This window comes from Nicotiana tabacum, chromosome 3, assembly GCF_000715075.1.
Source record: "Nicotiana tabacum cultivar K326 chromosome 3, ASM71507v2, whole genome shotgun sequence".
NCBI classification, from domain to species: Eukaryota; Viridiplantae; Streptophyta; class Magnoliopsida; order Solanales; family Solanaceae; genus Nicotiana; species Nicotiana tabacum.
In genome coordinates, this window is record NC_134082.1 from 53,470,873 (window position 1) to 53,496,688 (window position 25,816).

Consider the following 25,816-nt stretch of genomic DNA (forward strand, 5'->3'; position numbering starts at 1 on the left):
ATTGCATGATTTTATTGTTACCGCTTCTATTTATATTTAAAGACCCTTCTTTGAATCGAATCACGCATACGTATATTCGTGTTATAAATTATATTTTTAAAACATGCGGAGTTGTGTCACGCGCACGTATACACAATGATATTGATAATATAATTATTATTTTTTTTCGATTTTTTTTTATTATTATAAAAATAGACTTAAGTTCGAAATTGCGCTTAAATAAAATTAAGAACGTTTGTTGCTCTTGTATGATTAAATAGTGAACTGCACATCTCGGGTTATATGAAATTAATATTGATGATCTCCGAAGAACCCCTTTTATTAAAAATTTGCTCGAAGTTGCGCGAACGCATAATCCGAATCGCCTTTAGAAGTATAATCAAGTCACGCGAACACATCCTTAATTATGCAAATATTCTTGACAGTAATATAAATTCTCTACAAATGTTTATTGTATCCATCTATTTTTAAATGTAACAGTCATGAGAAATCACTATTTGAGATGCCTCTAAATTTCTTGAAAAGAATTCACAATTCATTAAGTGTTGACCGCAAATTATATTTTTACGTGTGAATTATATTCCTCAAAAACCATGAGTTTAAAGAGAAAAATAAAAATAAAATAAAAATAAACAACGTGTGATTAATACTACCATTTTTATGGTAAATACAATATTTATCTACCCAAAAAAGCGAATTGCGTATAAACTTAGGAAAAACAATTGATTTAATAAATGAAGTAATATTTTTTGAAGAATTTTCATTGTTATATTTGGAGCAAACGCTATTTACACATTTTTTGACTTAAAATGTTACAATCTATAAATCTCATCCTTCTTTTACACCACTTGTTTTTAGTCCGAGGTTATAATTGTTTGGTTAATTTTGCTTACGAAGATTGGGTTTGAGATAAATAAACCAATTCTTATATTCTGCCTATGCGAATATTTGCAAACACTAACTCTATATTTTGTAAAAAAAATCATTGACATTATTTCATATATTAAAAGAAATGAGTTGATCGCGTTCCTAAAATAACTAAGCCATTTGTTATTAAGAAAGATAACTAATCTACCAATTGATTTAATACTATATTAACCAACTAAAACAAAACTGAAACTTAAACTAATGAAATTTAAATGAGTAGCAGACATCCTTATAATCAAACTTCATTTACTTGCCATGTTGAAGCTTTTCATGACATGAATTTTCAGATATGTACCTGATATTGGAAGCAAAAGAAATGATGATGAGAATCAGCAGCAATAATAACAGTACAATAGCAACAACTTGCCAGCAACAGTAACAACCCAGTAGCAGACCGGTGGAGTAGTAATCCCAAAAACAAAAGCTTTAAGCTTTAAATGAAATAACAACCATTAATACTAATTTCAAACAAAGAAAGAAAGCAGTAAATTTTTTTTAGTTTTATTTTTATTTTGAAAGCTTAAATATTTTTCGGAATTTTTCTCTCTATCTGTGTGTGTATTTTTTTCGTATCTCTCTCCCTATTTCTTGTTATATCTTTTTTATGTCTTGTGTTCAAGACTTCACATATATATAATCCCATCCCATAAATCTTTTAATCAATTAAATCAATACTTTTTCTCTACCCAACCCATTATCTTTCCACTCATCCCCATTACATTAAATAAACATATCACACCACCCCATTATATTTTGTCCCCCATGCTTTATTTAAAATAATGCAAGATTCCCCTTTAATTTAAATCTTGTCCCCCCTTTATATTAAATAATCATATCACAACCCACCCCATTTCATTTTGTCCCCCATACTTCAAATAAACAATTTCAAAATGTACAATTCCTAAACTACCCCTTCCGACCTTACTGAAATTACCAAACTACCCCTGAACGTATTACAAATTTACCAAACTACCCATCAGCTATAACACATCAATTAATCAAACTTAACCAAAATATAGACAATATGATCAATTTCTAACAATGTTCAAACAACAATATGAACATGGATGAACATCATAACAACAATATCACATGAACACGATTTTAACAACATTTCAACAACAAATCACATGAACACGAATTGAACAACAAAGAACAACTAAAATTTGATTGAACAATATTTTAGCAACAAACAATCCTATTTTCGGATTCAACAACAACAACAATCAAAGTATGAAGATTTCTAAATTCAATCATATTGAACTTAAAATCAACTCTAACAACATTACAACAAACAATTCTTATATTAAACTTAAAACAAGATTATGAGAACAATTCAAGCAATAATCATAAATGGTAAACAAGAAATCAAACTATACAAAATTCGGATTCAAGATCATCCAAACAAAGTATGAACATGAATGAATCTATTTTAAGACAACAAACATGACGGATTAAACGATTAAAATAATATATTCCTTTAATACAACTAAATTCTTTAAACAAATAACAAGATCGACGAAGAAACAATTATGAACTTAAACTTGAACTTAACAATATTAACAATTTCTAACAATACATAAACACATGAAACAAATTGAAGAAATAGTTGATTAAATTTCAATTTGAATCTAACAAACATCAAACTAACAAATACTTACTTAAACAATAATACAAACATGAAATAAACATGAAAACAACTAATTAAACTTCTATTTGAAATCTGAAAATTAATTAACGAAACATATGAACAAACTAAAATTATTTCAACTACGGACAAACAAAACAAACATTGAATCATTTATCGATTTTGAATCCGAAAAACAACGAACAACAAATAAATATGGACGAAATTTGGAAACATAAACCAACTAACCGATTCGAAACAACGACGAATAAACGAAGAAGATGGAGAGGAAGGAGCAGCAGTCCGTAGCTGGCCATGGCAGCATCAAAGCTTGCTCGTCCATGGCGGAAACGTGAGCAGCAGCAGTTGGGGTGTGTTTGGGAGGGTTTTCGCGAAGAATATGAAGTGACGATGCAGCCACAGCTGCGTGAACAGTAGAAGCCATGGCTAGACGCGAGAAGGAAGGCAGCAGCGACGGAATAGCAGCAACACAGTAACAAAAACGTGAACAGCAGTGCTGGTCATGGCGAAGAGGCAGCAGCGCACGTCGAGCAGCAGGTGAAGGAGCAGAAATGGCTGCGTCAATGGCGGACACGGGCAGCAGCTGCGACGAAGAAGCAGCAGCGTGGTCTGCTTGGTTGACGACAAAACAGTGGCGACGGAGTGGCTTCGAACCAACTGCTCGACGTGCAGCAGCAGCAGAAGAAGCAGACGATGCAACAGAAGCGACAATGGAGGAATCGAACATGGATGGTCGTTCATGTTGGTGAAGCCGCGGATTGTGTGCGTGCTACGTCGCCGTGGTTGTGTGTGAGTGTGTGTTGTCGACGTGGTTGTGTGTGTGGTGTGGGGATGAAGGGAATGAGAGAGGGGCAACCATGGTTTTTGGAGCTTTGGGGAAGATGAAGAAGAAGAGAGGGGATGGGGGCGGGTGAGTTAGTGTTAGGGTTTTCTTCTTCTTTGTTTTTGTTTTTTGTTTTGTTTTTTTTTGTTTTGTAAAAAATGAAAAAATGAAAATGAAGAGGGGGAGTTGGGTTGTTGGTACTGGACTGGGTCGACCCAGTTCGAAATGGACTGGGTCGTAGGGAAGATTGGGCCATTTTTTGGGCCTATGGCTTGAAATTGAAGAAGAAGCCTAATTCCGACTTTCTTTATATTTTCGCTCTCTTTTCTTCTTTTTATTTTTTCTAAAACTAAATTATAAAAATACTTAAACTATTATTAAGAACTAAATTAAGTTATAAAAGCGCAAATTAACTCCCAATAACAATTAACGCACAATTAAGTATTAATTAAGCATAAAATTGTATATTTGGACATTAAATGCTAAAAATGCAAACGATGCCTATTTTTGTAATTTTTAATTTTTGTAAAACAAATTTAATTACTAACAATTGTAGAATTAAATCCTATATGCAAGATGCGATATATTTTTGTATTTTTTATTAATTTAGCAAATAAACAAACACAGACAAATACAAATAATTATCCAAAATATCACAAAACATCACAAAATTGCACACCAAGAAAAATTACTTTATTTTTTTGAATTTTTTGGGAGTAATTCTCATATTGGGCAAAAATCACGTGCTTACAGTGAATAGGTGTGGATATCTACTCTGCATGTCCGACTCGAACTACCATGTAGTGGCCTCGATCGGCTGACCCCTGCACTGCACTCAAACTGAAGGATAACTCTTAGACCTCAACTGTCGGACCTGCCAGGCTAATAATTATCGGCTCCTCCTCATAAGTCAAATCCTTGTCCAAATAGACCGAGCTGAAATCTAACACATGGGACAGATCACCGTGATGCTTCCTGAACATGGATACATGGAACATCGAATTAACTGCCGATAAACTTCGTGGAAAAGGGAGCTTGTAAGCCACCTCACCCTCTCTCTCAAGAATCTCAAAGGGTCCGATATACCTAGGGCTCAACTTTCCCTTATTTCGGAACCTAATCACACCTTTCATAGGTGAAACCCCGAGCAATAACTTCTCCAACCATGAATGCAACATCACAAACACTATAGTCGACATAACTCTTCTGCCTAGACGGAGTGGTGCGAAGTCGATCTTGAATAATGTTGACCTTATCCAAGGCATCCTATACTAAATCCATACCCAACAACCGAGCCTCCCTGGCTCGAACCATCTAACTAGTGAACGACACCTCCTCCCGTATAATGTCTCATAGAGAGCCATAAAAATGCTCGACTGCGAGCTATTGTTATAGGCAAACTCTACAAGCAGCAAGAACTGATCTCAAGAACCCTGAAATCCTTAACGCAATCGCGAATCATATCCTCCAATATCTGAATAGTGCGCTCGGATTATTCGTCCGTCTGGGGATGAAATGTTGTGCTCAACTCAATTTGCATGCCCAACTCACATTGTATGTCCCTCCAAAAGTGTGAGGTGAGTTGCGTACCTCGATCATAAATGATAGACACGGGCACACCGTGAAGACGAATGATCTCGCAAATGTAAATCTTAGCTAACCACTATGAAGAATAGGTAACTTCCACTAGAATGAAATGTCCCAACTTGGTCAACCTGTCCACAATGACCCATACCGCATCAAACTTCTTATGAGTCCATGGAGGTTCAACAATAAAATCCATAGTGATACGCTCCCACTTCCACTCAGGAATCTCTAGCTTCTGAAGCAAACCACCAGATCTCTGATGCTCGTACTTAACTTGATGACAATTTAGACACCGATCTACATATGCAACTATATCCTTCTTTATCCTCGTCCACCAATAATTCTACCGCAAGTCTTGGTACGTCTTAGTGACGCCCGGATGAATAGAATAGCGGGAACTGTGGGCCTCCTCAAGAATCAACTCACGAAATCTATCCACATTGGGCACACAAATACGACCTTGGATCCTCAAAACCCTATCATCTCCAATAGTAATCTACTTGGCACCACCATGACACACCGTGTCCTTAAGGACAAGCAAATGGGGATCATCATATTGGCGCTCTCTTATGTGCTCATATAAGGAAGACTGAATGATTGTGCAAGCTAGAACATGACTGGGCTTTGAAACACCTAATATCACAAACCGATTGGTCAAAAGCTTGAACATCTACTACAAGCGGTCTCTCACCAACTGGGATATACGCAAGGCTACCCATACTCACTGCCTTTCTACTCAAGGCATCGGCCACCACATTGGCCTTCCCATGATGATACAAAATGGTGATATCATAGTCTTTCAACAGTTCCAACCATCTCCTCTGCCTCAAGTTGAGATCCTTCTACTTGAACAAATATTGTAGACTCCGATGATTCGTGAATACCTCGCATGACACGCTGTAAAGATAGTTCCTCCAAATCTTCAGCGCATGAACAATAGCTACCAACTCTAAGTCATGAACAAGGTAATTCTTCTCATGAACCTTCCTTCAACTGCTGCGATGCATATGCAATCACTCTGCCATCCTACATCAATATTGCATCGATCCTAATACTAGAAGCGTCATAATACACCATGTAGTATCCTGAACCGGTGGGCAACATCAACATTAGCATCGTAGTCAAAGCAGTCTTGAGATTCTGAAAGCTCAAGTCACACTTATTCGACCATCTAAAGGGGGCACCCTTTTGGGTCGATCTAGTCAATAGGGGTACTATGGACGAAAAACCCTCCACGAACTGGCGTAGTAACCTTCCAAACCTAGGAAACTCGAGATCTTTGTAGCTGAAGTAGGTCTAGGCTAGTTTTGAACCGCCTCAATCTTCTTAGGATCCACCTTTATGCCCTCTGTCGATACAACATGACCCAAAAGGCGATTGAGTCTAACCAAAACTTACACTTTGAAAATGTGACATATAACTAGCTATCCCTCAAAGGCTGGAGTACAATCCAAAGATGCTGCCCATGCTTCTCTCGACTGCGGGAGTAGATGAAGATATCATCAATGAATACAATCACAAAAGAATCCAAGTAGGGCTTAAACACCCGGTTCATCAAATCCATAAATTTTGTCGGGGCATTTGTCAATCCAAATGACATAACTAGGAACTCATAATGCCCATAACAAGTTCAAAAAGTCATCTTAGGGATATCAGATGCCTTAATATTCAACTGATGGTAGCCAAACATCAAATCAATCTTCGAAAATACTTTGGCACCCTGAAGCTGATCAAATAAGTCATCAATCCTCGACAAAGGATATTTGTTCTTGATAGTGACTTTGTTTAGCTGTTAATAGTCTATACACATCCTCATCGACCCATCCTTCTTCTTCACGAACAACACGGGCGCACCCTAGGGCGAGACACTAGGTCTAATGAAGCCCTTATCTGATAAATATTGCATCTTCTCCTTCAATTCCTTCAACTTCGGTAGTGCCATATGATATGGAGGAATAGAAATAGGCTAAGTGCCCAGATCCAAATCAATACAGAAGTCAATATCTCTGTTGGGTGGTATCGCCAGCAGATCTGCAAGAAACACCTTTTTTTGGTAATTAAAATATTATATTAATCACCAGTGAAGTCATTACAAAACAAGCATAGCTATTTACATCTAGCTTCTCTGAGAAAACAAACAATCTAACTCCTACCTCCTATTGATTCTTCTATCCAGCAGTCTAATTCTATATATGTAAGCTAGGCTATGGATTGCATCTTTAAAAGCTCAACTTCTGTAGCTGGTTCCTTATATCACTTGTGCCTCTAATATTACAGACACATGCTATCTCTCTAGCTATGCTCTCTTGATATCTAGTTTCTCCTTTGAAAATTCTGTTGTTTCTTTCCTTCCATATTGCATGTAGAAACTCTGTATATGTCATTTTGATGATCTTCGTTGTAGTTGTTCTCCCTTTAGTCTTCTGCATTATTCATGTGAAGAGATCAGTCCATGTCTGTCCTATTGGACTTTGCATTTACAACCACTGTAGTAGTCTGCTCCACAATCCTCTTGAAAAACTGCATTCCCAAAGAGGTGATCTCTGTTTTCATCTGATACTTGACACAACACACAAAGTGATTGCACATTGATACCCCATTTGCGCTCTGTCTGTAGTAGCAAGTTTCCCATGACAATGCAACCATAGAGTGAAGGTAGCTTTAGGTCTGGCTCTGTTATGATATATCAACCTCCTCCATTCGACTTAGGATGATCCCCTAGCAGTTGATTATAGATGTATCTGATAATAGTTTTCTTCTGTACAGTAGGCCTTTGTATTTGCTTGATATCATCCCTTGCCCCCAATATCTTCTTTACCATCTAGCTTGCCTGGTTTGGTATGCTCATTTCGTAGATGTTTTGTCCTTTGATATAATAGAGATGAATCCATTTTATCCACATTTTATTTGCCTTATGTGCTATATCTCAGAATGTCTTTGCTATTGCTGCTTTATTCCACACTTCTATATTGGTGATGTTGTAGCCTCCAGCTGCTTTAGGTAGACATACTCTTTCCCAGGCCAACAATGCCTTTTTTGTGATGATATTTCCTTCCTGACCACACATAACTTCTGCAGTATGCCTCAATCAATTTGACTACCTTGACAGGTAATATGAATATTTGGGCCCAATATGTTTGCATGCCAAATAATAATGATTGCACTAATTGAATTCTCCCAGCATATGACAATTTCTTGGCTGTCCAGGATGATATTTTTGCTGTGGTCTTGTCTATGAGAGGTAACCATTTTGCCAATGTAAGCTTCTTTGTATCCAAAAGAATCCCCAGGTATCTGAAGGGCATCTCCCGTTGAGCATACCCTGTTCTCTGTAACAAGGTTGTCTGAATATTTGGTGTAACACCTCCAAAATATATTGCACTCTTAGAGGTATTTGCTTGTAACCCTGAAGCACCAGAGAAGGTTAGAAAACATTATTTCAATTGTTGTACAGAGTCTAAGTCACTCCTTGCAAATAGCAACAAGTCATCCGCAAAGCTAAGATGAGTTATACCTAGTTTCCTGCATCTAGGGTGATATTTGAACTTTTTGTTCTGCTTGAGATTACCCAATAGCCTACTCAGATACTCCATTGCTCTAGCAAATAGGTAAGGTGATATTGGATCCCCTTGTCCTAGGTCTTTTGCTGCTGGGAATGGTTCCATTGCTTCACCATTGAACAAATTGATCCATATAGAGATCTATATCTTTCTATCGATAAATAGATCTATTGAGAAATGAATATTGATCTGGTTTCAAGATCTATGAACAAGAGAGATCCCTAAAAATCCATTTGAGAAAATAGATGAATAGATAGGGCGAAGCCCGCTGAAGGAAGGTCGCGTTAGCGCCCCTTATTTCACTAAAGCAAGAAGGGAGAAAGTTAACACCTTTTCTCATTGCCATCACTACAAGAAAGCCACCTTTTAGCGGCGACCACAGTCGCCAAAAACTCATTAATAGTCTCCACTAACTGTTTACAGTAGCGACTATAGAACTGTTGCAAGTACTTCCATTACTGAATATTACTAGTGGCGACAAAACAAAGTCGCCACAGAATGTATACATTCTGTGGCGATGTAGTCGCTACAAAAACTAAATGCACTTGCCACAAAAAAGAGCTCCACCAAACAGGTTTTGTTGAAGTCGCTACTGTAGAGTAACATTTAGTGGTGACTTATTCGCCACAAAAACTATTAATAATCAGTGGCAACTCTAATAGCACTATTGTAGAGTAACATTTAGTGGCGACTTAGTCGCTACAAATACTATTAATCATCATTGGCCACTCTACACGGTAGAATGACATTTAGTGGCGACTTAGTTGTCACATAAATAATTTACTATTAGTGGCAACTCTAATAGCACTACTGTAGAGTGACAGTTAGTGGCAACTTAGTTGCCACAAAAATGATAAGCCATCAGTGGCAACTCTAACAACGCTGTTGAATAATTTACTCTAGTTTTAATATTAATCTAGCAACTGAAACTTATATATTAATATTAATATATAAGATCATCCAATAGTATTTAATAAACACCAAAAAAATTTCTTAAACCAAATAGTAAATACTTCCATTTCATTGTACGCATATACATATAACCAAAAAGCAAAATATTGAGTGCCTTAGCTTCAAGTTCCTCCACATATATACTACATAATACTTCATTGTCATTGTACACATTTACATATAACCAAAAAGCAAAACATTGAGTGCCTTAGCTTCAAGCTTCTCCTTCATTGTTCCCACTGTTTAAGAACCTTGTCCCTATTATTAAAGAAAAAACGGAAAAGGTCCAAAAATATCCTCCGTTTGTTTTTGATGCCAAAAATATCCCTGCCGACTATGTTTTGGCCCAAAAATGCCCCTAAACCGTTGGTTTTGCCACTAAAGCTGACATGGCAGTCCAACTAGGTTAGAATTGCTTACGTGGTCGTTCACCTAAGCAATCCATATGTGAAAATAATTTTTTCGGAAATTTTATTTTTCCAGAATTTTTTAATAAAATACAAAATCAACATTTATTCTGAAAAAGTAAAAAAATTCGAAAAAAAAAATATTTATTTTGGAATTTTTTAATTAAAATACAAAATCAATACTTATTCCGAAAAAAGTAAAAAATTTATGAAAAAATTATTCTTGATTCGGGTTTATGATTTGATTAAAAAACTCCATTGTTCTCATGATTATAGATATCGAGAATTCATATAACCGACCCCAACTTGTTTAGGATTAAGAAACCAGTGTCTTTATTGTTGTACAAATAAAGTTTTAATTTTTTTCTTGTAAACGTTGTGTGTTAATTTATTTTTTGGGAGCTAAAGAATGGGGTTGAAATTATACACGGATAATGTTCCAAGACATAACTACGCTATTACTGGATTCAAAAGCATTCAAAGACATAACTCCGAAATTCACAAATTAATCATAAATTCACAAAAGAGAACAATGGAGTTTTTTAATCAAATCATAAACCCGAATCAAGAATAAGTTTTTCGTAAATTTTTTACTTTTTTTCGGAATAAGTGTTGATTTTGTATTTTAATTAAAAAATTCCGAAATAAATATTTTTTTCGAATTTTTTTTTTTACTTTTTCAGAATAAATGTTGATTTTGTATTTTATTAAAAAATTCTGGAAAAATAAAATTTTCGAAAAAATAATTTTCACATATGGATTGCTTAGGTGGACGATCACGTAAGCAATTCTAATCTAGTTGGACTAATGTCAGCTTTAGTGGCAAAACTAACGGTTTAGGGGCATTTTTGGGCCAAAACATAGACTAGGGATATTTTTGGCACCAAAAACAAACGGAGGATATTTTTGAGCTATTTTGAATAGTTCAAGGATATTTTTGGACCTTTTCCGAAGAAAAAAATATAAGATCACATTGTTAGAGCATGAAGATAACATCAATAGAGATGCATTCACTGCTTTCATGTTTCAACTTAAATAAACAGATTTCACTCACATTGGCTTGGTTTGTTACTTGGGGAAGGGGGGAGGCGGCAGCTGCAACATTAAACTGGTGCATTGCTATTTACAACTTACAACAGTAGATGGATTATACAAGCTACCAATAGAACTACTACCCGCCATTATGACCACTCGGAAAGAAAGAATATAATAGTAGACTGATTTAATAAAAGCAACAACAGGACCTGAAAACCAAAGGAATTCAAAGGGACCATACCCGAGCATTAGTAAACCATTGACCATCTTTCCAATCAATGTGAGGTCTCAAATCCCTATTGTTTAAAATGAGAAACTAAAGAAGTTTTCAACTTACCCAGCGAAAGAGCAGTCGACACTCAGAAAGGGCTTCAGGCGATGGCTATTCAAGAAAAATTACTTCTGATTCCTGTATATTTTCAAATGGGTCAGAGAAATTAAAGGTGAAATAGAAGAAATAATCATTCTCGCTAGCTGCATGTACTTAAAAACGTAGTTGTAAAAGCAGTTTTTGCATTTGGAGATTCAATTGTGGATCAAAAATCAAATTAATCATACTTAAAAATCAAAATAAAAATAAACCAACCAAATAAACAAGCACAGTAAAAAAAAGACAATAAATAAACCAACCAAATAAACAAAAAGGGAAAAAACAAAATCGTGTAAAGAACAAAGAATCGCGTAAAGAACAAAAGAATCAGTTGAAAACTGCTCTTTCGCGTCCAAAGAATCGCGTAAAAAATACCAGCTATCAAATCACCTTAAATCAAAACCCCAAAAATCATAAACAAAAGAAAATTAAGTAAAAAACTTACCTTTCTCCGAAATCGAAAGCTCAAATCAGAAAAACCCAGAATTATTTTTATGATTCAAACACATACCTAATTTGAGAATATAATTTCTGATTAGGGCTTTGGGTAGGTATCAGTTTACATTTGCGATTTAAGGATAGATTCAAGAGATTTGATGGAATTGGATGGATAATGTTTTATAGGAGTGGGAGAAAACCCCTTTGGTTGAGAGAGATTGAGAGGAGGAAGATGCAGAAGACGAAAACCCCTTTGGTATCAGCTTTCTTCGTTTGGGTATATCAGCTAGCTAATAAGTCTTTTAGTTTCTTCCTTTGCTCTTTGTTATTTAATTAATGTTAAGTGATTTTTTAATTGTAGTAGCGACTTAGTCGCTCCAAATAACCTACAGGATTTAGTGGCACATATTAGAGGCAACCAAAGAATGTCGCTACTAAAACTTAATCTTTAGTAGCAACTTTTTAGAGTCGCCACTAAAAATATGATATTTGTAGCAATAAATAAAGTCACCACTAAATATTGCCACTAAAAGACAGGTTTCTTGTAGTTAAAATAGAGTAGCTAACAGAGGACACACATGCCATGATCCATTTTATGAACTTAGTTGGGAACTGTAAGGTCTCCATCAGCTGTTCGATATATACCCATTCAACTGAGTCATATACTTTCATCATGTCCACTTTAATCATACACCTAGGAGAAATGTATTTTTTATTATAAGCTTTAACCAGTTCATGAGCTAATATGATATTATCAGAGAATCTTCTTCCAGGAATAAAGCCTACTTGTACTTCAGATATAATACATGGCATCACTATTTGCATTCTGTTGGCTAACACCTTAGCAATCAGCTTGTATAGTATTATGCAGTAAGCAATAGGTCTGTATTCTCTTACTGTTTCTGGATTAGGTACTTTGGGGGGCAGAGTAATGGTTGTACAGTTAATTACTTTAAACATAATACCTGTCCAGAAGAACTCTTTAATTGCATTGCAAACCTCCTCCTTAATGATTGGCCAAGCCTTTTTGAAAAAAAACTGCATTATAGCCATCTATTCCAGGAGCCTTCTCATTGCCTATTGAGCATAATCCTGTTTTTTTTTTGAGTCGAGGGTCTCCTGGAAACAGCCTCTCTACCCTTCGGGGTAGGGGTAAGGTCTGCGTACATATTACCCTCCCCAGACCCCACGTGTGGGATTATACTGGGTTGTTGTTGTTGTTGTTGTTGTTGTTGTTGTTGTTGTTGTTGTTGTTGTTGTTGCTTTAACTAAATTCTATTAACTGCAGGAAGATTTTTGGCTGATGTTCCCATTAGAGCTTTATAGAATTGCATAAGCTCCTCTTTGATATCAGCAGCTTCATTAAGGTTCCTTCTTGTTAGTGATTTAAGTTCAGTGATCTGCTTCTTCTGTTTCTTCTCTTTCATGATTGCTGAGAAGTATTTCTTGTTTGAATCTCCCAATTGAATCCAATTAGCTTGAGCTTTTTGCTGCAGTATGCTTTCCTCAATTAGGTACTAGGATTCCAACTGTTGCTAGCAATCCCTTTCTTGGTCACCTAGTGAATCAGTATACTGATTGTGCATTTGCACTTGTATGCTCTTCAACTTATTCCTTTCTTGATCAATTATCTCTGTAACTCCTTTGTATTCCTCTTTATTCAGTTGCTTGAACCTTAGTTTACGTTCTTTCAGCTTGTACCATATACTCTTCATTCTTCTGCTGACGTGATTTTGATTCCATCTTGCAGCCACTATGTGGGAAAATTCCGAGTGATCAGCCCAAACATTGAAAAATCTGAAGGGTACTTTGATGTTAGTGGTGGGCTGAGTAATGGGGATCAACATTGGTGTATCGTCTGAAATAAAGGGATCTTCAAAATTGACAGTAAGATGACCATGTTGCATCATCCAACAATCATTTCCAAATGTTCTATCCAGCCTGCTTCTGACTCTATCATCTCCTTGTTTCTTGTTTGTCCAAGTGTAGTATTCACCTCTCCATGGGATTTCAGTTAGATATAGATTATGGTACCATTCTGCAAAGTCATGAATATCTGCTAGAGTCACAGGTACTTTAGAAATTATATCTTGTGGAGTTAGCATAGCATTGAAGGAAACACCTTTGGAAACTCACGAACAACTAGTACAGAACCATGGAAAGAGCCTTCGTGCTAGAATCGTAAATATAAGCCAAATAAACTAGACACCTCTTCTCGACCATACGTTGACCCTTCACATAGGAGATAACCCTGTTGCTTACTAGTAGAGTGGCATGAGTCCCTTTCTACTCTAATCCAGGCAACCTTGGCATGGCTAAGGTCACTATCTTGGCATGACAATCCAATATAGCATGATAAGGTGACAACCAATCCATACCCAAGATAACATCGATGTCCACCATATCGAGAAGTATAAGATCTACGCTAGTCCCGAGACTCCTAATAGATACCATACACAAGCAATAGACGCGATCTACAATAATAGAATCTCCCACAGGTGTAGACAATACACAAGAGCACTCAAAGAATCACGAGGCACAACCAGATATGAAGCAAAATAGGATGACACATAGGAATAAGAAGATTCGAGATCAAATAGAAGTGAAGTATCTCTATGACAAACTAGAAGAATATATATGATAATGATGTCAACTGACTTGGCCTCAAGCCTACTTGGGAAAGCATAACATTAGGGATGGGGTCACCACTCTGAACTACATCTCTAGGACGGCCTCTAGCTGGCTGGCCTCCACCTCTAATGACATGACCTCTACCTCTAATGGCCTGAACCCCACCTTTGTCTGCCTGACCCCTACCTCTAGCTGGCTCAATGAGTGGTGGAGAAACCGGTGCCGGAACCATGGCACGAGAACTCTGATGTGACATGCTACCCAATAATCTCGGATAGGACCTCTTGATGTGCCCAATACCACCACACTCAAAACACCCATCCTACTAATGTGGATGCCGAAGCTGACGCTGACTAAACTGGGCCAGATAACCACGATGATAGTTCTGAATCGAAGGTGCACTGATAGGAGCTAATGGTATACTGTAGGCTGGCTGCCTAGAGTAAGGCACATAAGGACCACAACTCCTAAAAGCATTGTGATATGCTTGAAGCGCTAAATGAAATGGCCTGGGAGGATGGCCTCTACCATAAGTACCCCTGCCTCCACAGGAGGAGCCACTGAAACTACCAAAATGACGAGGCCTCTTATCTGACACCGGCCTTCTCCCCTAAGCATGTTGGCCATCTGAAGCCTGATAGTTTAAGTGTTCCCATTAATAAATCTCCTCACTGTCTCCTTCTTAGTAGGAAGAAAAATAGTGGCATGACGAGCTAAGTCCACAAATCGAGTCTCCTACTGGGTGACAGCCATACCACCTTGCTAAAGTGACTCAAAGTGCCTGCGTTACTCCTCTCACAGGGTGACCGGGAAGAACTTCTCCAGAAATAGCTGTGAGAACCGATCCTAGGTAAGTACAGGTGACACAGCTGGTCTAGTCAACATATAATCTCTCCACCATCTCTGAGCTGAACCAGTCATCTGAAATACTGCAAAATAGGCCCTACTGGTCTCAAATATACCCATGTTGCACAACACCTCATGGAAATAGTCCATAAAGTCTTGTGGGTCCTCAAAAGATACACCATTGAAATGAACAAGAAAGAGCTTGGTAAATTTTTCCAACCTCAACCTAACCTTAGAAGACAAAGTGTGCCTATCACCGGTCTATGCCGCAACAACAAGTTAAACTAGCCCAGTTGGTGGGGCTGCTCAAGGCTGATACTGGGTAGCTACCTACTCCCGGGTGTGAGTAGCGGGAGTCTGTGCTCCTCCTCCAGCCCGAAGGACGGCTGATGCCACCGAAAAGGTACCGATTTGGGCTACACTCTCCATAAGGCCTACCAAACGGACTAGAGCATTCTGAAGCACTAGAGTGATGATGAACCCCTTCGGAACCTGAGCTGGTCCAACGGGAAAAATCTGAGTTGGAACCTCCTCCTCAAAATCCACCTGAGGCTCCACTGCGGGTGTTTCTACTCAAGCACTAGACTGAGCTCTGCTTCTACCTCTACCTCGACCTCTGGTGCAACCTCAGCCTCGGCCTCGTCCCCAAGTCGTATCTACTACAGAGAGATCTGACTCTTGTCCTGCTGTAGATGCAGTACGTGTTCTTGCCATCTGCGAAAGAACAAGAATAGAAGGGTTCAATCATCAATGAAAGAATAAAATCGCACGATAGAGTAAGAAAGAAGTGATATTTTTCCTAAACTCCATAGCCTCTGGAAGATAAGTACAGACATCTCCGTATCGATCCTCCAGACTCTGCTAAGCTTGCTCGTGGCTTGTAAGACCTAGGTAACCAGTGCTCAGATACCAACTTGTCATGACCCAGAATTTTCATGCTCGGGACCGTGATGGTGCCTAACATTTCACTTGCTAGGCAAGCTAACGTTAAAATAGTTTTAAGCCATTTTTAAACAAATAAAATTTAATTGATGGCAATTATTGAAATAACTGAGATAAAACTGAAGTCAAGTGCAAAATGCCATAACAACTGAGATATCTAAATACAATCCTGAATCTCGTGTCACAAGTGCACAAGCTACTAGAATAATACAGATAAAGGTTTGAATGAAAGTAAAGTTGTCTAAAAGAAAATACACAGCTAAGATAAAGTGGAGGGGACAACAGGTTTGCGAACACCGAGCAGTCGTACCTCAAGTCTCCATACTGATTGTCACGTCCCAAGTTTCCTCATCTCTGAACTGTCATGACGGCACCTAGTCTCTATGACTAGGTAATCTTAATATTGCGAAAATGAAATAAGAACACAAGATAACAGCTAACGAATATAGTTAATAAACAAAAACGATGCTGCTTGGCATATACAATAATCACTTTTCCCAAAACTCGGAATATCGCAATGTTACAAGCTTCTAAGAAGTTCAATCAGTATTATACATCATTCTATGTAAAAGAAGAAAAATGAACATAGGTGATAGAAGGGGTCTCCGAGGTACGCGACAGATGTATCTTGAAGTCTCCTGAAACAGCAACCACGCAACTAGACTCGAGGCTGATAGCTAGTACCTGGATCTGCACACGGAAAACATGTGCAGGAAAGGGCATGAGTACACCACAACGGTACCCAGTAATTACCAAGCCTAACCTTAGTCAGGTAGTGACGAGATCAGGCCAGGGCCCTATTGGTATAAATATAGTGAAGTAAGACATAAAGAATATCACAATAAAACCTAAATATGGAAATTTAACAGGAATATAGCTCAATGAAAACCAACAGCTCAAAACGCAGAACAGGGATCTCCGGGGATATCATCCCATAGTCCCAAACGTAAATGTGCAGGGGAATCTCCCAAAATACCGTTCTGTAGTTCCAAAGTAAATATACAGTACCGTGGGATCTCCTAGAATACCGTTCCGTAGTCCCAAAGTAAATATGCAGCTCACCCAAACATAGACTAATAGTTACAGCAAGAAAACACAATTTAGGCTAAATCTGAGTTAAGGAAGAACATGAAATTTGCTAAAACATGATACACAGAGTTCAAACAGGCAGTTAAGGCAGTTAAGACAGTTAAGGCACGTAGGCATGCTTTAATAAACTAAATATTTTACACCTAGTTGGTGAATTTGTGAGGTGAGATTTGGGAGAGTAGGGCTTGAGAATTGGAGAGTTGAATTTTGGGGTTTTGGGGGGGGGGAATGATGTTGGATTTTGATAAATTTGGAATGGTAGACTCGTGAGTGAATGGACTTTCGGGTTTTATGACTTTTGTTGGGTTTTGGGACGTGGTCCTAGGGGGCCGGGTTGAGTCGATTTTGGATTTTAGGCTATAATTCAATAGTTTTCTTGTAGAATTGATCCCTTTAGCCTATATTGATTATCTTGCACTGCTTGTGGCTAGATTCGGGGCATTTGGAGACTGATTCGAGAGGCAAGGGCATTTCGGAGTAGGATTTCTACCTGGTTGAGGTAAGTAACAGTCATAAATCTGGTTTAAGGGTATGAAACCCCAAAAATTGGTATGATGTGAATATTTGGAGGTGACGCACATGCTAGGTGATGGGAGTGTGAGCGTGCACCGTGAGGGATTGTGACTTGGTCCATCCTGTGAGACTGTAAAGTCGAATAGCCTATTGTTACTTACATGTATTCCTTGTCTTTCAGCAATTTGACTGCCTTTCATGTTAGAAACCATGCTTAGGCCATATGATATCACTCTTGCGACCTGCAACAGTTGTATACTTGTTGAATTGACTGCTAATTACTGTCTTGTACTCAGTCATAGTCTTACTTGTGTATCATATCTCCGTTCCTTCTCATTTCTTGTTAATACTTGTTGTTATCTCTATTTTGGCTGAATATTATGATTTTTTGTGAGCCCGAGAGGCTGGAGAGGTTAGTGACTAAGATAGAGCCTGCGTGCAGAACTGTGAGCTATGTGAGGTATACGGATCGGGTTGTACGTTGCAACGAGCCTTATGGATATTTATGTATATGGATCGGGTTGCACGTCGTAACAAGCCTTAGGGCTATATGTTTATGTATTATGGATCAGGTTGCACGCTGCAACAAGCTTTAGGGCTACTTATCTATTATGGATCGGGTTGTACGCTGCAATAAGATTGGAACGGGCTACGCGCTGCAGCGATATAACGCTTGGGCTGAAGGAGTCCCTTCGGAGTCTGTACCCCAGTTAGCGCAGGTACCTATTGAGTGTGTGTGTGTGTGTGTGTATTGAGGGTTGAGAGCCAAGTTTTGAGCTATTGAGGGCTTGAGGAACTGTGATCCTGAGCGGTTGCATTTGTCTTGCTTTTGTTGCTATTCTTATCTGATTCCAGTTACTGTTGAACTTTTTGGAAGTTTTATACCTGTTTTACCTGAACTCAGTAGTTAGTAGATATGCAGATGACTTGTTATACATCTACCAGAATTTACTCATGTATACTTGTATTGTTGAAGTTCATGAAATGAATTGTATTTTACTTAGCTCGTCAGTGCTCCTCAGTTCCTTTTTTTATTTCTGTTATTTGCTGAGTTGGTTATACTCATACTACACCGTGCACTTCATATGCAAATCTAGCTGTGCACGGTTCTGGCAGTCATTGATTTCATGCGCGAGCGAGTATTAGAGACTACGAGGTAGCTGTCGGCGTCTGCAGACCTTGTCTCTCGTTCTATGTTTTTTCTTTCCTTCTATATTGAACTTAGACATTATTTTTATTAGACTAGCTATCTAGACGCTCATGACTTGGTGACACCCCGATGTTTGGGGCTATCTTTCCGCACTATATTTTTATTTTGAGTTCAACTCCGGATTTTACGAAAATTTATGTTATGTAAAAGCTTTGAATTATCTTTTTATGAAATTTTGGAGTAATTTTAAAAGTCGGCTTGCCTAGTACCATCAATAGGCGCCATCACAACAGGTTAGAGTTTTGGGTCGTGACAAGATCATGGGGAGGTTATGGACTTACAATCATAAGTCCCTAAGTATTAGAGTATTGTGAGTTATGGAGATAATGGAGAAGGAATATTAACATCCACTCTCTCAAACTATTCACAATACAATGAATTTTTAGTTCCTAAATATTAAGAAAATATTTAAAATGATAATTTTATCTAGTATGAACTCTATGTTTAAAGGGTAAATATGGCGAATGACATTTCGTTAAGGGTTTTCATGCTTTTAATATAAAGAGAGAACTTAATTATTATAATTATTTTTACATAATTTTTCAAATATTAAAAAGCTTAAAAGTTATATGTCTGAATTCCAAGAATAAATCTTAGTTAATTAAATAATTTGTTTTTACCATTTCACTATGACTAAACTACTTATATGATGACTGAACCAAAATGTGGTTCTTTTGGACTCAAAGAACCATAATGTGTGGAAAAAAACTGGTCACCATAATATGTATAGCGCAGTGAAATATCATGCTATATTTATTATTTGGCCCACCAATAATTCTTTTGGTATAAACTAGCACACAAATAATTTAACAGGGTATGACGCGGTTAAGTACTGCGCTATATGTAAATGTTGGGCCAACTAATATTTCTTCTGAACTTAATTGACAAACCAATAATTCAACTAGGTATAACGCGTATATTGAAGGCTCTATACATTAATTTTTTCCTTATTTAAAGAGTTTTAGGAGGATTTTGTGACAATCCATTCTGAATCCTTCAAGTCTTCTGAAATATTTGCTCGTTAATTTTTGTTCGTTAAGCTATTCTGCATTTGTCATAATGTCTGAAGAGCAAAGAATTAAGATTTCATTATATTGGGGAGTGAGGTTGTGGTGGAGAATAACTCAGTACACTATAGTTGTTCTCCACAGTGTCATGTTAAGTTGCCATTTATTATGGAGTACGATACATTGGTATGGTTTTTATCTTAAAAAATGAGTGTGAGCAAACGTTCGGTGAATATTAAAGAAATCTGAAGATATCTATATTATGTTACTCCGCAAGGGGTTGCTTGTTATGCCGAGTTTAACATTGAAGACGATGAAACTCTGAGAGATTTTTTTAGGACTCCGGATGAACATCGGGAATATCTTTTGATAAAAATGTTGGAAATGTACGTTAAGGCTAGAGACGTTCGCAATAATGAGGTTCCGCAAAGTAGGGATATCCCTCAATCATCGGGTGGTTATTTTGGAGCAGTTTTAGCCGAACAAGTTCCGATTGAAGAGTTTGGCCTAATCTAAACTTATCTCCAAGGGCGAATGAGGAGAGGGGAAATAATTTCTCCCCTAGTTTACATAATCCACAAGCCGAGTGGTAAACTTCAATTTTCCTTTGTGTTACAATGTTTATTTTTATGTATTGAATTTGTATTAACACTCATATATTCCATAGGGGGTACTGGCCAGATAAGAATTTTACAAGTTATGAACCAATGCCCAATTGAAATATGCTTAGTTTTGGTGTGTTGGATCATAGTGGTCTATCTGGGAGTCATCATCAAAAAGATAATGTCCATCATGGGATACCGACACATTATAATTTGTAAATGAATTGATAAAGAAATATGTAAAGTTTGGATAAATTTGAGAAACTCATTATTTTATTGGTTGTGTAGTGAAAACGAGCAACTTGAAGGTCATGTCCTTACTCAATTTCTCAAAGACGCCATATTTAATCGAGATCTGGCAGATGCGTAGAGTCAGGAAAAGATTAGTGATTATGACAATAATGCTGATGAGTCTGGAGATGACGCAACCTTCCATGATGAGGGTGATGATGAGGAGGAAGAGAATGTTGAACTTGATTTGACGAGGGAGCATGCTCCACCTCCCGTTAGACCAAGAGTGTACGAGTCCCATGTGTCGTTTCATTCAAGAGAGATTCTTGATACGAACGCGGAAGCAAAAGAATAAGAACACAAATAAAATGATAGAAAGAAAGAGATTTAATAGAGAACCAACTGAGAAAATTGAAAGAATATTCGAAATAAACAAATACACAATCAACTTAAGACTTAATTGACCCAAAACTATAAGAATAACCCTCAAGGGGAAGCAATCCCCTTGCAAGTTCACCTTAACAAGTAATCAACCAATATAGGAATTCATCCTAAACACTCTCAATGAGTTTTTATTCACAATATCAAAATAAGCTGCCCTAAAATGAGAGCCTTAAGGGCTATTTATACTAGGGAGCTAAATATTATAAATATAGCTGCCAAATGTAGTATAGTCTTTAATTGTTGGCAAAATTATATATGTAGCCGTCCCGTTATGAAAGTAGCCTCCAACGCTCGATGGCTACCTATATTGTATCATCCTCCCTCCCTTAAAAGAAATTCGTCCTCGAATTTGGACCTTTAAACAAAAGAAAGGGATTCATTATAAAATTTTAACTTGGACATAAGCAAGTGCCTCAAACTAACAAGTAAACCATATTTTAGCAAATTTATGGTAAATCCAAGTATCCAAACCAATAAGTAAGATAAATCTACCATTTAAACCAAAATCTAATGATACCCATGGACAAAACAAAGCATAAAAGCTACCCACAATATGAGAATTATCATGAAATACCTCCAATCTATACACCAAGTGAGCCCCAATATAAGAAACATCATGAAACGTATTAACTCTCTTAGCTTTATCAAGTCCAAGTGTAAGCATAGGCATAAGCATAAGCCAACTAAACACGGCATTCTTGAATTCAAGCCGACATGAGAAATCAAGAATAAGAATGAGATGTTGAAATAAAACAAGCCTCTTGGCTTCGCCAATATTATCATTCAATAAAGATTTAGCATGCTTTTTCTTAAACTCAAAACATCAATCCACATGAAAGTTATCAACTTGCTTTAAACTCAAAGAACTAGTGTAGTGAAACAAATTAGCTCTATCAAATATATGACTGGAATAAGTTAGAAAGTTTACACCAAGTAAAGAACTTTCTTCTTTTTAAAAAAGTTTAGCTTCCAAAACAATCTCATTTGTAATCTTAAACGACTTCTCAAAAATGGAACATTTGATTGGTAAATCTAAATCAAACTCAAAAGATTCCATCTCACAATCAAATAAGAAAAAATCAAATGGCTTAAATCTTGAAACTTTACCGCTCAATTCACCTTCAAATAAGCAATCATCATCAATTAAAGAATGATCCTCAAAATAGAAAGCATGAACAATAGGAATCAATGGATCAAACTCAACAAAATCACATAAAGATGCAACATTTACGCTTTCCTCAACCTCAATCAATGCTTCTTCATAAGAAATAGGTCGTTCAAACCATCAAAACAACCAGAATCACTATCTAGTATATCTCCATAACTCAAAGAATTATTAGAATAAATAAATGTACCCAAACTAACACTTGAAATATCATTATGCTCATCACAAGAAGAAAGAGTGTTAGGCTTAGCTATCATACCTTGATGCACTTCTAAAGATTCTATTTTACCTCTTTGAAGAATGGAAGAATCTTCACTTTGGGCTAGGTTGACTTCGGTCACTTCACTTGGAGTTCTTTCTTGAAGACTTTCACTTGAACTTTTCTTCAAAGGATCTACATAATAAGCCAAACAACTAGAAAGAAAAACATTAGTCATGAAAGAATTATAAGAAGAATGTCCCTCACTTGAACTCTCTTATTTTCTCTCTTCTTTCTTTTCAATCTTTTTTCCCCCTTCTTTCTTGGCTCTCTCACTCAACTCTTTCATATGCCTATAGTCTTCACTCACTTGAAACGGAGTCAAAGGAGTAAGACTATTTTTTTGCCCTTTTCCTCAAAAGAATATTTATTAGTCCTTCCATCATGGAGAGCATCCTTGTCATATTGACATGGAGTCCCCAACAATAAATGACATGCTTGCATGGGCACCACATCACAAAGAATATCATCAACATACTTTCCAATTTTAAAACTTACCAAGACTTGTTTAGTCACTTTAAGTTCACCACATTCATTAAGCCATTTGAGTTTATAAGGCCGAGTATGCCTTTGAGTCTTCAAGTTCAATTTGTCAACCATAGAAGCACTAGCAATATTAGTACAACTAACACCATCAATAATCAAAGAACACACTTGATATTTAATCTTACACCTTCCATGGAACAAGTTCTCTCTTTGGTTCATATCTTCCATCACGTGTGCACTCAACACTCTCCTAAAAACATACAAAAGTAAATTAGGAGTGTCATATTCTACTTCATCATCACATTCGGCCTCCTCTTCTTAACATGATTCTCTACTTTCTTCCCTTTCATAAGCTTCTTCCATAAGAATTATGGTTCTTCTATTAGGACATTCACTCATTTTATGATCATATCCTTGACATTTGTAGCACCTATTAGAGTTAGGATTTTGGAAATAAGGTTTATAATTGTCACCTCCCTCCTTAGCCTCCACCTTTGGTCTGCCTTTGTTATTCTGCCACTTGGAGTCAACTTTTGGCTTGTTTTCATTTGAAAGAGATTGCCAAGTTTCCTTGTTTTTGCTCCATGAAGTGTTGTAATTTTTGGATTGCTCTCTTTGAGTTGCCTCTCTTCTTGGAGTTTATTTTCAACCTTGATAGCCCCTTGGAGTGCCTCATGTATAGTAACAAATTTGTGCAAAGTCATTTGGCTAGAAATTTCATGCTTAAGCCCCGCAAAAATTCTAGAGACCACGAGTCTTCCATTATCATCAAGATTGGCTCTAACTCTAGTGGTTTCCAAATCTTCAAGGTATGCCTCTACATTCTTGTTTCCTTGCTTCATATTTTAAAATTTTGTAAGCAAGTCATTCACAAACTCTTCGAGCACAAATCTTGCTCTCATAACCACTCTAAGAAACCCCTAAGAGTCAATGGCGATATCTCCATTTCTATTTCTATCCCGCTTCCCTTTCTCCCACCAAGAAGAGGCATAACCAACAAGTTTAAAATGCCATGCTTGAACCTCTTTGTATCAGATACGTTATTAAGCTCAAACATCCTTTCCATTTGTATTTCCCATTCTAAAAATTCCTCGGTGTCACTACTTCCCTTGAAAAGTAGGAAGTGAAGTCTTGATGTTATAAAACCCTCGGTCTTCTTCATCTCCCCATCTTCTACCATGTTCGTTATTACCAACATTTCCATCATAACCATAATCATAAGCATAATTCAAGTTTCTATCTTAATAGTTCCTACCATGCCTTCCACCTCTCCCTCGAAAACCTCCTTGTCCATTCCTTCTAGGTTGGACTCTAACCGGTTCATCATATTGCTCGTCATAGTCTAAACCATCATTAAAGTCATTTTGTGATTGTTGTGACCTAAGAGGTTGTTGTTGATGCTCAGATCTTGCGTCTACCTTGTGGAAGTGGACCTTGTCTTGGTACTTGATTGTTATCAACTTGTGGTTGATTAATTAGCTTTGTAATGTGTGGTGCAGTAGGAGTAGAACTATTTTGTGGTGTTACACTAGTTCTCACTCCTTAGTTAGGATTAGGTGACAAACCTTGCCATTGAAGGTTATCATGAGACTTGACCATATTTTCCATGTTGTCAACTTTCATAATCAAAGCTTCTAAAGCCTCCAATATGATCTCATTAGAGACTGACTCCTTTGGAGTTGAAGTGCCTCCAATATTCAAAGACATACTACCTACAAATAAAGAAAACAAGTTAAAATAAAAGGACCTCTCCAATTCAATCCATTAAATCGTCCTCAAAATCCTCCAAAATCCGAGTTCCAAAATGTGAAAATGGTGAAAAATCTCGAAGTCTCGTTTTTATATGCTTTGTCCAGGCTTTTCGCACCTGCGGCTCTATTACCGCATCTGTGAACAAAGCTCCGCTTTTGTGGAAAACCACTTAAGCACTGCCTCCGCTTCTGCGATAAAGAGACCGCATCTGCACTCTTTGCGGGTGCGGGATACACATTGCACCTGCAGTCCAAATTCGCACCTGCGCCCTGAAGTCTGCTTCTGCAACTATCGCAGGTGCGGGAATGCCATCACACCTATGCCCTCTACCCAGTTCTTCCTTGGTCGCATCTGCGATTCTTGCCTTACTTCTGCGGGCTCGCACCTGCGGTACCCAATCCGCAGGTGTGGTCACACCGGTAGGAGCAACACTTCATTTGCAAATCCTTAACTCAAATCAAGCCGTTAACCACACGAAATCACCCTGAGTCCCTCGGGACCTCAACCAAACATACCAACAAGTCCTATAACCCGATACGAACTTAGTCGAATCCTCAAACCACCTCAAATAACATCAAAAACAAATTACATACGGATTCAAGCCTAAGGAACTTCTAAACTTCTGAATTCCACAATCGACGTCGAAACCTACCAAACCAAGTTCGTTTGACCTCAAATTTTACACATAATCCAAAGTGACACCATGAACCTATTCAAATTCTTGGAAATTGTCACGACCCCGGTTCGCCCTCCGTGAACCATCATGACGGCACCTAGTATCTATGACTAGGTAAGCCTAAATTGCGGAAGAAAAGCCAAAATTTGCGAAAGTAAAATAATTTAAAATAGAAATAAAGTAATAACAATGTTTAAATGTGCCGTTTGGCATACAC

General features: G+C 37.4%; 3 protein-coding genes and 1 long non-coding RNA gene across 5 annotated transcripts; all 4 read right to left on the reverse strand.

Moving 5' to 3' along the window:
* Positions 1-1,153: 1,153 nt before the first annotated feature.
* LOC142179432 (uncharacterized) lies at positions 1,154-3,517 on the reverse strand. The gene is made up of 2 exons (XM_075249427.1): positions 2,804-3,517; positions 1,154-1,222 (listed from the first exon to the last, which is right to left on the reverse strand). Exons 1-2 carry the CDS (start codon positions 3,300-3,302, stop codon positions 1,170-1,172), a joined length of 552 nt encoding a protein of 183 aa, XP_075105528.1. The 5' UTR covers positions 3,303-3,517; the 3' UTR covers positions 1,154-1,169.
* Positions 3,518-7,430: 3,913 nt separating this feature from the next.
* On the reverse strand, positions 7,431-8,650 carry LOC142176329 (uncharacterized). Its single transcript, XM_075243504.1, has 3 exons — positions 8,500-8,650; positions 8,087-8,391; positions 7,431-7,538 (listed from the first exon to the last, which is right to left on the reverse strand). The coding sequence occupies exons 1-3, from the start codon at positions 8,648-8,650 to the stop codon at positions 7,431-7,433; spliced, it is 564 nt and encodes a 187-aa protein (XP_075099605.1).
* Positions 8,651-9,585: 935 nt separating this feature from the next.
* Positions 9,586-12,165, reverse strand: LOC107777987 (uncharacterized). 2 transcript variants are annotated; one of them, XR_012703858.1, is made up of 3 exons: positions 11,754-12,087; positions 10,958-11,347; positions 9,586-9,754 (listed from the first exon to the last, which is right to left on the reverse strand). It is a non-coding gene; the product is annotated as an uncharacterized LOC107777987 (long non-coding RNA). The 2 variants fall into 2 exon arrangements; XR_012703856.1 differs by lacking the exon at positions 9,586-9,754 and having other exon boundaries at positions 11,000-11,347; positions 11,754-12,165.
* An 849-nt stretch (positions 12,166-13,014) lies between these two features.
* LOC142176333 (uncharacterized) lies at positions 13,015-14,609 on the reverse strand. Its single transcript, XM_075243514.1, has 3 exons — positions 14,522-14,609; positions 13,339-13,868; positions 13,015-13,236 (listed from the first exon to the last, which is right to left on the reverse strand). Exons 1-3 carry the CDS (start codon positions 14,607-14,609, stop codon positions 13,015-13,017), a joined length of 840 nt encoding a protein of 279 aa, XP_075099615.1.
* Between the last annotated feature and the right edge of the window lie 11,207 nt (positions 14,610-25,816).